At 47.4% G+C, this 13,567-nt stretch overlaps 1 protein-coding gene across 1 annotated transcript in view; it reads right to left on the bottom strand.

Moving 5' to 3' along the window:
• Positions 1–8,898: 8,898 nt before the first annotated feature.
• The window catches only part of TIMM44 (translocase of inner mitochondrial membrane 44), a 57,218-nt gene continuing 52,549 nt past the window's right edge, over positions 8,899–13,567 (bottom strand). Inside the window, exon 13 of the mRNA XM_039515168.1 lies at positions 8,899–9,319. Within this exon, the coding sequence (XP_039371102.1) occupies positions 9,200–9,319 (120 nt within the window). The 3' untranslated portion in view covers positions 8,899–9,199. The remainder of the gene's footprint in view (positions 9,320–13,567) is intronic.

Raw genomic sequence — 13,567 nt, 5'->3', positions numbered from 1 at the left:
AGAGATCCTGAGGGAAGAGTGGGAGTTCCACAACGCGGAGGGGTTGACAGCGGCGCCCTCACGTGTTCGTTTGCTTTCAGCGTATTGCGACGTATTGCAGTTTATGTGCGCCTGGTTAAGTGGATTTCAGATCATAGTATCTAGTTTTAACTAAACTAACCCTCACACAATGGACAAGTGGATTAAACCGGGAGAGGCGTGGCCTTTAAAGATTTAAAGGCCCTAGGGCTCCAGCTGTGGCTGGGAGCCCCAGGGCCTTAAATCATCCCAGAACTACCAGCTGCAGAGGCAGCTGGGACCCCCGGGGCTCACTGGCAAATTAAAGGGCCTGAGGCTCCGGCTGCTGTGGGGAGCCCCGGGCCCTTTAAATCACTGCCAGAGCCCGGCTCCCAGGGCTCCAGCAGCTGGGCTCCAGCTGCGATTTAAAGGGCCCAGGGCTCCCTGCAGCAACTAGAACCTCTGGCCCTTTCAATCACTGCCAGAGCCCTGCCGCCACTACCCCAGCGGTGGCAGGGCTCCAGAGACAATTTAAAGGCCCCGGGGCTCCCTGCAGTGGCCAGAGCTCCGGGACCTTTAAATCCCCACCTGAGCCTGGCTGCCGGAGCTCCGGCAGTGATTTAATGGGCCTGGGGCTCCCCGCAGCGGCTGGAGCCCTGAGCCCTTTAAATCACCGCTGGAGAAGCCAGTCCAGTCCGGCTTACTTTCACCTCTGTGTGTCACCTATAAAAACTCTCATATCTGCACACTTAAACTCAGAAATAGAATTTTCTAACCTGTTTAAAAATCTTCCAAAGGAAGAGTTTCAGTGGGTTTTGAACCCATTTGTTAAAAATATAAAACTGCAACACCTTCCAATTAGTTTGCAAGAACAACTGATTGACATCAGGGATGATGGAAATTTACTAGCCGAATTTCAACGAAAACCTTTGCATAATTGGTGGATGGGACTGAAAAATGAGTATCATGATTTAGTAAGCGCAGCCAATGATGCACTTCTTCCATTTGGAACTATGTATCTTTGTGAGGCATCTTTTTCAGTTATGACAGCCATTAAAACCAAGGTGCGAAATAAATGAACTTAGAACCAGACCTTCAAATCGCTGTATCACAAAGTGTTAAACCAAGATTTTAAAAAATAATGAAGCATATTCAATCACATTGCTCACACTAAAAAATATTAATATTTTTAGCGAGCAAAAAGGTTTTTTGTACCGTTAATAAATAAAATTAAAAAATATTTTAAAAATATTGTTTATTTCATCTTTATCTCATCCTTTTTCAATTTCTAGTTTTGTGTATGTTTTATAATGTACATAATATATTAGTACAGTAATACATGTACATAATTTATACATAAATAAGTACATATATTGGGGTGCATGCTCAAAATTTTTTTTAAGGATAGGGGTGTGCGATCAAAAAAGTTTGGAGACCACTACCCTAGAGCCCCATTGACAATGTATCTGCAGCACCATATATGGACAAATTCACGGCATCCCTGCACTGCTGCTCTAGCTAGGCTGGGATCGCTGTCCCAGAATTCTCTCCATTGGTACCATTGTTTCATGCCACTGGAGGGCGCTGTTGCACAGATTGGGCTTAGCCACTTGTGCGTTTCTTGCCATTTGCCATGTTGTGCGGGAACCCGCCCTTGGGCAGCAGCACGTGGCTGCATAATGGCCAAAACACGGCGCTCACGTGGACACGGGGAATGGCTGGTGGAAGGCGCTGTTCAGCTGCTTGCTTGGGATGGACAGAACCAAAGCAGCTTAGACAAGGCTCCTGACGAGACCTGTCCTGTCTTGTCCGGTCCTGCCAGCAGCAGACAGTCAGGCAGGAGGGGCCGTGGGAGATTCTAGAAGCATCTCTGAAGGAAGCAGAGCAGCACTGGGGCTAATAGGGTTTCCTCAGCTTAATAAAACTCCTTGTTCAGTGTTGGAAGAAAGCTTCACTACAGCCAGGCATAGACTTGTAATATTGCAATTACCACACCGAGGGCCTGGCAAACAGTCACAGAGGCAGGAACTAGAGACAGGTGAAAAAGGGAATTTCCCACAAAAACATTAAGAAGGAAACAAAATTTGTTTTTTTTCTTGAAATTGTCACAGATTTTTAAAGTTTTCAGCACCCTTCCCGCCCCCCGGTAACAGCTTGTGACACCCAAACATTTTAGTGTTTCCATCAGTAAGTGGGAACGTTTTTAAAAAATGAAAATATTTTGCAAGAGTTTTGGAAAAACTGTCAAGAAGCTGCAGCAGTACCAGAGCCACAGAGCCCCTAATGTGGATGGACCGAGCTTCACGCTGCCAGGGTGTGCCCAGCTAGAGAAGCACAGGACATTTCTACTACAGGATATTCAGTACAAAAGCCTGGGGCTCTCTGGCTGCCTGCCGCAGCCAGGCAGCGCCAAGAGACCAGCCCATGGGAAGGGCAGGGGCTGTAAACAAGGCAACATTCATTAGTTTTGCAGGTTTTAGTCAAAACGTTGTAAAATGCAGGAAATTGCAGCTGGCATTTCAAATATTATTTTCATTGTTTTTACGGCAGAAGCATTCAAGGGCCCCAGCAGTGCTTAGGTGGACGCATGGCCTGAGCCACTCGGCCTAGCGCCAGTGACTTCCTTCCACCCTTTTTGAAAACACCCTTTTCTGAAGCTGGGTGTCCCTACACTATGGAGTGGAGCATTTCCTTCCGTAACTATGTTCTCTTTAATTATAACCCGCAGCTCGACTGCGTCCAACCGAATCGTTGCATCTGACCGATTCCTGCATAACTCGGCCGCGGCGAGAGCAGCCCCCGCTGGGCACCAGGGCTAGCTGTTGCAGAAAAGCCAGGCAGGGATATCTAGGACCAGCCCACCAGAGTTTTAAGGTACGTATTTAATTCAGAATTTCCCAACTGGTTAATTGCCTAAGAACTTGCAATTCATGAAGAAAAGGCTCAGAATGCTCCTCAGATAAACTCTCAGCAAGACCAAGTGGCTTGATCATTGGCTTAGGTAGATAATTGCCTCCACCTCTTGTATTGTCTCAGTCAATCCCTCATTGCTTCCCAAAGCTAGCGCCTCTGGTCCCTCTCCGCTACCCTGATCCATGCACAGAGGGCTCTGTTGTCTTCCCAGCAGCCAGTGGCTGTTGGGACATATTACACAGAGCTATATTCTACACAGCCTCTCCCGCTCTGTCCTCCAACTCTAGTAACTCAGCTAAGGGCTCCGATTGGCTTTTAGCCTTTCACTTCAAACTGTTCAGTGCCTCTTTCCAGGTCCCAAACTTGAGCTCTGCCTCTGCTTCCTGGAGTTTACACCTTCCCTTTTCTCTTCCTACTCTGTGGCAGCCCAGCTCTGTCAATGCTCTAGCCCAGCTTAGAGGGATTTTTACTGCTAATTTAACATTACCAGGCCGCACTTTGCCGTTAATGCAGAGTCCTGGGCCTGGCTCTGGCCTACACTTAGGAAATTAGGTTGATATAACTAGGTCTAAGGGGTCTGAAAAATCCACACCCCTGAGCAACGGAGTTAAACCAACCTAACTGCCAGAGTCAATGGGAGAATTCTCCTGTCAATCTAGCTACTGCCTCTACAGTGACAGGAGAACCGCTCCCATCCGTGCAGGTAACATCTTCACTAAAGCACTACAGCCTCACTGCTGCAGTGTTTCAAGTGTAGACATGTCCTTGGTCACTTATCAAGAGAGTAGCTAGCGAGCCCCAGCAGCAATCAGAACCCCAGGGTGCTAGGCGCTGTTCACACCCATACCCAAGGCAGTCCCTGCCCTCACAGACTTCCCATCGAAGACGAGACACAGCAGATGTCTGTAAGACACAGGTGGGAACACGGGCTAACAGTGAAACGACTGATTTACACGATATGCCCTGGTCACAGCACCCCAGCCATTGGCGTGGTCCATGAGTACCGTGGCAGAGTGGAGCTTTAAGGAGAGAGCTCAATGTTGGGGGAAAAGCTAATAGTCTGGGGGGGTGTTATCAGGAGTGTCATATGTAAGATGCAGGAGGTAATTGTACCTCTCTACTCGGTACTGGTCAGGTCTCAGCTGGAGAACTGTGTCCAGTTCTGGGTGCCCCACGTTAGGCGAGACGTGGACAAATTGAAGAGAGTCCAGAGGAGAGTAAAAAAATGATAAAAGCTTTAGCAAACCCGAGCTATAAGAAAAGGTTAAAAAACTGGGCATGTTTAGTCTTGAGAAAAGACGACTGAAGGACAACTTGGTAAGTTTTCAAATATGTTAAGGGCTGTTTTGATGGCAGGCAGTCGTTCTTCACATCCTCTGAATCACAGAATCATAGAAGATCAGGGTTGGACCTCAGGAGGTCATCTAGTCCAACCTCCCTGCTCAAAGCAGGACCAACCCCCAACTAAATCATCCCAGCCAGGGCTTTGTCAAGCCTGATCTTAATTCCACCACCTCCCTAGGGAACCCATTCCAGTGCTTCACCACCCTCCTAGTGAAATAGTGTTTCCTAATATCCAACCTAAACCTCCCCCACTGCAACTTGAGAACATTACTCCTTGTTCTGTCATCTGCCACCACTGAGAACAGTCTAGATCCATCCTCTTTGGAACCCCCTTTCAGGTAGTTGAAAGCAGCTATCAAATCCCCCCTCATTCTTCTCTTCTGCAGATTAAACAATCCCAGTTCCCTCAGCCTCTCCTCAGAAGTCATGTGCTCCAAACCCCTAATCATTTTTGTTGCTCTCCGCTGGACTCTTTCCAATTTTTCCACATTCTTCTAGTGAGGGACCCAAAACTGGACACAGTACCCCAGATGAGGCCTCACCAGTGTCGAATAGAGGGGAATTATCACGTTCCTCGATCTGCTGGCAATGCCTCTACTTATACAGCCCAAAATGCCGTTAGCCTTCTTGGCAACAAGGGCACACTGTTGACTCATATCCAGCTTCTCGTCCACCGTAACCCCTAGGTCCTTTTCTGCAGAACTGCTTCCTAGCCATTTGGTCCCTAGTCTGTAGCAGTGCCTGGGATTCTTCCATCCTGAGGGCAGGACTCTGCACTTGTCCTTGTTGAACCTCATCAGATTTCTTTTGTCTTAATCCTCTCATTTGTTTAGGTCCCTCTGTATCCTATCCCTACCTCCAGCGTATCTACCACTCCTCCCAGTTTAGTGTAATTTACAAACTTGCTGAGAGTGCAGTCCACGCTACCCTCCAGATCATTAATGAAGATACTGAACAAAACTGGGAGGTAGGACAAGTAATGGGCTTAATCTGCAGCAAGGGAGATTTTGGTGTGATATTAGGAAAAACTCTCAGGGTAGTTAAGCTCTAGAATCTGCTTCCCAGGGAGGTTGTGGAATCCCTGTTACCGGAGGTTTTTGAAAGCAGGTTGGACAAACAGCTGTCAGGGATGGTCTAGGGTTACTTGGTCCTGCCCCGGGGCTGGATTTGATGACCTCTCAAGCTCCCTTCCAGCATGACATTTCTCTGATTCAAAGGAGGCAGATAGCTCATGGCTGTAGGGATTTTTACACCTGAAAAGGGTAGCACAGGAAAAAAGCACAAAGGTGGTTGTAGGGAAACAAAGCACAAAGTGACTGCCTGTGTGAACCCCCACATCACCCCCAGACATTACAGCAAATGATCAGAACAAAATGCAGCCAGGGAATTGCTTCAATATCTGGTTCAACTTGAGAATTGTGAAATGTTTTGCTGACATTTTCTTCCCAGAAGAAAAAGCATCATCATCTCCTAGCTGCCAGAACAGGTCCCCTTGTCCTGCACAGGACCTAGGAAACCATGGGCACATCTACATAGCAAATAGATACCTGCAGTTGGCCTGTACCAGCTGGCTGGGGCTGTGGGACTCTCACTCTGTGTTGACTGCCCAGCTCGAGCTGTAGCCCAGGCGCTAGGAGCCTGTGGGGTTAGAGGATCCCAGAGCTTGAGCCAGGCAGTCTACACAGTGATGAAACAGCCCTGCATCCTTAGCTCCATGAGCCCGTGCCAGCTCGTATGTCTAGCTGCTGTATGGACATAGCCACCGGGGAACAATCATTGTCCAGGACCAAATGCTTTGGACCTGCTGGTGATTCAAGGAAGGGTGTAGAGCAGCCTGCTGGGGGCAGCTCAAGGCTTTGACCTTGATCTTCAAAGACCAAGATAGTTTCGGTCCCAAAGTGCTGAGTGCACCCAGGCTCCTGAGAACTGATAATGGCCCTGCCAACATGCAGAGCCGCTGCCTCCCAGCAGCCTAGCTAAGCCTGCATTTAGGACAAAGCCAGGACCAGCCCACAGTGTTTTTGAGGCTGGGGCTGATTTGGGGGTTGTCTGATTTTATTCTGGGAACTACTTGCCTAGAGACAAGCACACTGCAAGACACAAGAGAGCAAGAATTCACGGGCAGCTGCTCAGCAGGGGAGAAGGGGGAGCACCGCTCCCACGGGAAGGTGCTTCTCCAAGTGGGTTTAAACAACACCCACAGACTGCAGAACAGTAGCTTGGGAGCCGACAAGGGCAGCAGCCAGTGTGCGCTAGCAGTGGCCTGTGGGGAGGTGGGTTTCCCTCAATTAACACACAAGCCTGGTAGTCACGACAAATGGGTTCCCTTCACAGCCTCCTTGTGTTACTCTGGCTAAGGCACTGCGCCTCCTCTTCCCTCCGAGTCGTGGAGATGGAGTTAGAGCCCAGCCTTCTGTGCAGGCCCCTGCCGGGTAGCCATAGACTCGCTCTCCAGCCATGCTGATTACGCCAAGGGAGAGGGCTCAGGGGTCAAGCCGAGCAAGGAATGTGCAACATCTCTCAGGGGAATTCAGTCTTTTTCCAACAGCCAAAGCCCCAGGCAGACAGCGCTCACCTCAGGCAGCTGTCTGATCCATGGCTGGGTAGTGTTAATTCTCTGGATTGGTTACAGACTGCGCCAGGTCCTCAGGTTTGGTATTATACATTCAAGGTGTGATTGGCTGACTAAAGCATGTGCTATGTCTGTGTCAGTGGAGGAGCAGAGCAGCATGTCCAGTGCAAACACTCAGGTGTGCCACGTTGTCTCACAGTGACAAAGGTAAATCCTCTGCTTCTCACCTGGCAGGTGCAGCGTGGCAGAGTCCAGCAGCATGCTGGGCCTTTGCTTTTATTTAGTCGTACAAATGCTAGGATGGGAGAGGCTATTAAACCCCAGGCACAGTGCAGAGCAGATTGCTAGGGGCTCCTGGCAGATTGCTGATCACCCTCCAACAAGGAAGTGGGGGAAGTTGATTCTGATGGGGGGTGGGGAGGGTCGCCTGGGGCCCAGAATTTGTGCATGCACCAGGCAATCAGACTTCTGAGCTGTTCTCACAGCTATGTCAGTGCTAAAAGACACGACGTCTGCCTCACCTTTGCTCTCCCAGCAGCATCTGCACCCAGGGCCCAGCCCCGTGGCCGAAATATGAGTGAATTCCAATCAGTTTGCTGATGAAGGTGATCTTTCACAGCAACACCTTCTTCCTCAAACACTGAACAAGACCCAAGCCCACCATCTGTCCTCTCGCTGCTGGAGCTGGTCACATGGAGGGACTCACCCAGTCCCTCACTGGGTTCTGCAGTGTGAAATTTATTTTGTTCCGATATTAGGAACCGATACATAAATTCAAGACATGAAGTTTAAAAAACTAAAATGACTCCACTCGTAAGAGAACCGAGGTGGAACTGGCTGAACTGAGAGCAAATCCACAGCCAGTAAAGCCCACAAATTCCCCTGTCCTGAGAGCGGGAGACCCCGGCATGGTAGAGTTGTGCATCATGTGTGGGGGCCTAAGCCAATGGGTGCTGAACTTGCCACATACATCAGACTGTCTGCAGCAGCTGCTACAGGAATGATAATGATGCCTGGTCTAGACAGTTGATTTCATTTAGATTCATCCAAAGAACTGCTCTGAACGCTCACAGGGGGAGGAGGAGGGGGGACAGGCAGAATGATTTTTCTTTAATTACAAAGCAAAAAAACCAGCTCTTCTGCTTTGTGGAGAATTGGAAAAAGCCAGGGCTCAACATTCCCTTAAATCCCCTATTAGGTAAGTTATCCTCTGACCAAATACGTCACACCCTTAAAAGAATCTTCACTCTTTATTGAAGGAGGCAGCAGAATAATTTATGAACATGAGAACATCTCAGCTGAACCTCCATTTACCCAGCACCAGTTTGGATTCTGTGCCAGTGAACCTCCTCCAAGCTCTGCAGCCATCACACAGGTCCCAGTGAGAGGCCAGGTGCGCACCTCCACCTGCAGCAGGAGACCGTACCCTTCAATTCATATAGAGTAGGTAAGTGAATCATACCCTCTGAACTCAGTCTGAGCAATAAATAACTGGGGGGGGGTGTGGGGAGTGGCTATGGCCCAAGTTGGTTTTGCACCTTATTTGCTCTGTTTGTTGCATCTAGAGCAGATAATGCCAAATGTTTGCGTCCATCCCTCTTGGCCCTGGTCACTATTCTACAGCTCCGCCCCTTTCTCTGTCACAACTGCCACTCTGCCCAGGTAAGTACAGTTCATGTGACCACCCGTGGATCTGGGGAGATTCAAACACAGAGACTCTCAAAGCAGTGGGTCCCACCTGCATCAGAAGAGAAGTGTGTGTAACACAACTGGGAGCACTCCTCACTGCTACAGCCAGGTCTGTGTTGATACGGCCTCGCAGGACTCTGCGGAAGGTGCATGTGTGGAGGCATGGTTGCATTTGGTTTGGTAAAGTGCATGACACTGCATCAACAGAAGGCTTATTGGTGCAACCTACTACAAGAGCAGCTGAGACCTGCATGTCCTGAAAGAACTTTGAGAGCCTTTCAGGGAGCTGGGGAGGCTGCCTTTGGGTTACTATAGATGCTGACATAGCAAACGATACATGTCACTTTGCTACTGCCCACTACCCACCTGGGTCCATGTCAGAGGAGGAAAGAGGCCAGCCTCCTCCAGCCAAGATTTAAAAAGGAACCAACAGCAGCTGCTAGTGTCTTAAATCAGTTACACTTAATCTACTGCACATTCCTACAGCGTAAAGCTAGCGCTGTGCCCAGGGTAGCCATGTCAGTCCCAGGCAGGTCACATCAGGGACTGGGAAAGTGATGGCACACCCAGTAGCTGCCTCTTCTGACTGTTCCCCACAGCTTCCTCCTTACACGGCAGGCTGCTGCAAGTTCAGACATGGCACTGGTGCAAGTGAGAGGTGTAGGAAGCTCTTGGATGGCGTTCTTAGAGGATCTGCTCTGTGCTTGAAGCAGAAATGTCCAATAACCTCCAAGCAGCATACGGGTTGAGTTCATCCTGGTCTCTGCAGAGCGCCCACACATACAGCATCCGCAGAACTTTGTCCTGAAACAAAAATTCACTTGTGAGAACTGAAACTACACACTGCAGAGAACACAGCATCGCTGTGGGCTACGAGTCACACCCCTCCCCCCCTCACAGAGAACATAGCACCGCTATCGGGCTAGGAGTCAACCCCCAGCACCACCACATACGCTGAGAACAACATCGCTGTTATACAAGTCCTACACTGATTTTGTTTTTCTCTCTTTTAGTTAAGGTTACTAAAATGCTGGATATCATAAGCTCACTTTCTCTTCAAAAACTTAACCTTTTGGGCTGAATTGTCCCTGATTAGTTTTTGCCCCATAGGGTTGTGATGCTTGAAAATGTGAGCCAGGCAGCCATTTGAGTTATATGGCAACAAGAACACACACCCATTTTCCTGTTCTGACAACCAGTTTAACACAGATAGCCCAGGAGCAGCTGAACTCTGCAGGGAATCTCCTGCAGTTAGTACCTCTGATTTTATAAAGCTGAGAGTATTTGAATATGGCCTTGTGTGCATGCAAACACCTAAGTACGCAATCTCCAACAGCCTTGGGCTGGCTGGTGCCCATTAGGAAGCTTGTTTGTCCTGCTCTTCTCTCATTTTTCGCCTTTTAACTTTTCCCCATGTCTCCCCACCCCCTGCCCTTCCTTCTCTCCTTAGTAACTGAGGAAATTCAATACAAAAACCTCTTAATAGAACTTTAACCTGCACTATGAAAAGTCACAAAACTGCAGGAAATGCAACTATTACATTTCCATCCAGGTCAAAGCCCTGCACACATGTAGTACTCACTTGAGTCCTGTTATTCTGGGTCAATACATATACAGTAGAACCGCAGAGTTATGAACATCTCGGGAATGGAGGTTGTTTGTAACTCTGAAACACTCATAATTCTGAACAATACGTGATGGTGGTTCTTTCAAAAGTTTACAATTGAACATTGACTTAATATGGCTTTGAAACTTTACTGTGCAGAAGGAAAATGCTGCTTCCCTTTTACTGTGTTAGTAGTTTACATTTAACTCAGTACTATACTGTATTATTATTATTAAGTCCTCTGCTGCTGCCTGATTGTGCACTTCTGGCGTAACTCTGGGGTTCTACTGTAGTATTTTCCTGAAGAAGTCTATGCTCTTAAGTGTATAAACATATAAGATGGGTAAAGGGGCTGAGTTAATTGCAAATTAAGGTTTCAATGGCATTTTCCAGCTATTTGTGACATTAAAACTCCATTTCATTACATTCTGTAATGAAAGAGGCAAACTAAGAAAGGAGAAAATTGGCACCAAAGTTGTGATCTAGGTGGAAAGGTTTCGGCTCCTGAAAAATAGAGTGTTTTATTGGAAGTGTGGCAGACAACTACAGGGATCTTTAAAAAAAAATAAAATTGAGGAATCCTTGTGGCACCTTAGAGACTAACACATTTATTTGGGCTTAAGTTTTCATGGGCTAGAACCCACTTCATCAGATGTATGAAGTGAAAAATACAGGAGCAGGTATAAAAACATGAAAGGATGGGGGTTGCTTTACCAAGTGTGAGGTCAGTCTTATAAGATAAATCAATTAACAGCAGGATACCAAGGGAGGAAAAATAACTTTTGAAGTGGTAAGAGAGTGGCACATTACAGACAGTTTGTGACACCAAAACACAGGGAAGATGGCTTTCTTACTGGGGAATGAGACATCACAGAACAAAAAAACCAACAACCCGTTACCTGCACTGTGGGAGTTCTGGGTGACTCATTTTGCATTGTTATTAATAGAGCTACATCCTAATCTTGGATGTGCAGTGCATGTTGCTACATATATTCAAAGAAACTGGGACTAAAAACATCTGAACTCCCAGAAGTGGATTTCTAAACTGTAGTTATGCATTTAAGATTAAAATTTGTCCCTTATTCCCATGGGATGCTGTGACAGGCACAGCATCCTGCACCACAATCTCTCAGGGTTAATTTTAAAGAGGATTCCTTGAACCTTTCAAAAGTGCTTTGCTGGATGGTTAAAGGCCTATTTCCCCAGATCAACTGTGCAAAACTCCACAGGCATCTGTCCCCTGCTCTCTTTTTAAAGTGGTGTATTTGCTAGAACACCTGGCATAATCATTTCATATGCTCCCAAACCTCCTGTGTATCCCATTGAGGGTGAGTTTGCAGCACTGTAGTGGGTGAGTGCACACAGGGCAATGCTGCAGCAGGAACAAGCTCATGATTTCTATTTAGCGAGTTTACAACTTGAGGCTCCTTTTTACCTACAAGCTTATTTGCTCGTGACTCCGAGCACTGCAGAAGTGCAGCAGTACAACAATCCTGGCTGCCAGGCGGCTTGCAGCTGACACTGGATTAAAACTCAAGTTTCATTTCCTTTACAGCATTTCAATACATCTCCTGGATTTATTGCTGTTCTCAAGGAACCAGACAGAAAACGGGCTTTCATATCCCCTTTAATAAATCAGCCCATTAATACCCATCTTTTACCAATAGGTTAATTCAACGTGAGAAATCACTAAATAGACCTCTCTTCTCCCTGTGGTCAATATGACAGGCTGCAAATCAGTCCAGATTGGCCCCCATCATTAAAAATTAGACCTTTTTTCTGTAAACCTACAGTCTGGGCTCAGACGAATGGCTGAGAAAAGCCAATATTTATTAAACACATGTATTAATTTTAATGGAAGGCTCCTGGAAACTGCCAGCTCCAGGCTCCTTGCAGCATCACCTATTATACATCATTAAACTACTTAAACATTGCCAGGCACAGCGAGAGCCAGCCGTCTGGAGAGCCTGCCACTCAGCCACAGAGATTTCCAGAAAACTTCACAAGCTCTTAAATCCACGTGTCATTAACTCCCAAAACGAGCTTGACAGAACTTATCTGCAGACAGTGCTTAGGTGAATGACGCTTTCTACAGCCTACACGGACAAATGAAACCACTGCAAAAAGTGATTCCCACACAGATTCCAGGACAGGGCATGGTCAGTCAGGCATCCCCAGAGTAGCTTTCAGAGGTCCCAACACAGGACTGTGCCATGTGCAGTATCTAGCATGAGGTGAGGAGAACAGTTTACCTGGTTTGAGCCAGAACCTTAGTACAATTACAGTGGATCCAGAACCTAAACTCACAGGGCTTGAGATTATTCCCCACCCCTCTTGCAATTTATTAATTTTAATTTCTCCCGCTTCAAGTCCATTTTGCTAATTTCTGCCCAAATTCCCAGAACCTCTGGGCTCCTCACACTCACACCCGCTTCATCAAGGACGGAGAAAGGCAAGAAAGCATGCACCCAAACCATACAAATAAACAAATTAAATATAAAAACAGGAAACAGCCCCGCTGGGAAATGAAGGTCCTAATGTGCCCTGATTTGTTGTTCTCCAGTTTCCCCCATCTTTAAAATGGGGATAATGATACTGACGTCCTTTGCAAAGCGCTTCGAGACCTAATGGTGAGAGCTAGATATTCCTTACAGCTGCAGTATAGAGCTACCACCACAGGTAGCTGAGAGCATGTGTGTGGAGCAGCAGTCAGTACGGTTACCACAATACTGCCACTCCCTTTTCATCTCTCCCTCCTCCCAGGTGCTCGCAGCAGCTCCTAGCTTGGCACCATTCTCCTACTTAACAAATGGGCTTTCACTGCTCCTTTCAGATGGCCCTACAGGGCCCCAACCAGATGCCGTTATTATTCATAATTACTCTTTCGTTATGGTTTTTCTCTCATGAAGAGTCACATGAGACTCTCCTATCAGACACTTCCATGCAGTCCAGAATCATCAGAAACAGCTGACCCAAGACAACCCAGGTACACAAAAGCCAAGTGCATGAAGAACAGACCAAGCGTATGAAATTCTGGTATCTATGGATATGTCTACACTATGAAATTAGGTCGATTTTATAGAAGTTGATTTTTAGGAAGCAATTTTATACAGTCGATTGTGTATATCCACACTAAGCGCATTTAGTCAGCGGAGTGCGTTCTCACTACCGTGGCTAGCATCGACTCTCAGAGCGGTGCACTGTGGGTAGCTATCCCAGTCTCCGTGCCCACTGGAATTCTGGGTTAAGCTCCCAATGCCTGATGGTGCAAAAACATTGTCGCGAGTGGTTTTGGGTACATGTTGTCAGTCGCCCCTTCCTCCGTGAAAGCAACAGCAGACAATCGTTTCATGCCTTTTTTCCTGGGTTACCCGTGCAGATGCCATAGCACCACAAGCATGGAGCCCGCTCACCTCACTGTCACCACTGCTGTTGTGGGCAAGTCT

This window comes from Mauremys reevesii, linkage group 26, assembly GCF_016161935.1.
Source record: "Mauremys reevesii isolate NIE-2019 linkage group 26, ASM1616193v1, whole genome shotgun sequence".
NCBI lineage: Eukaryota > Metazoa > Chordata > Testudines > Geoemydidae > Mauremys > Mauremys reevesii.
The sequence above is the reverse complement of the archived record's forward strand: the minus strand, read 5'-3'. Positions and strand labels throughout refer to the sequence as shown.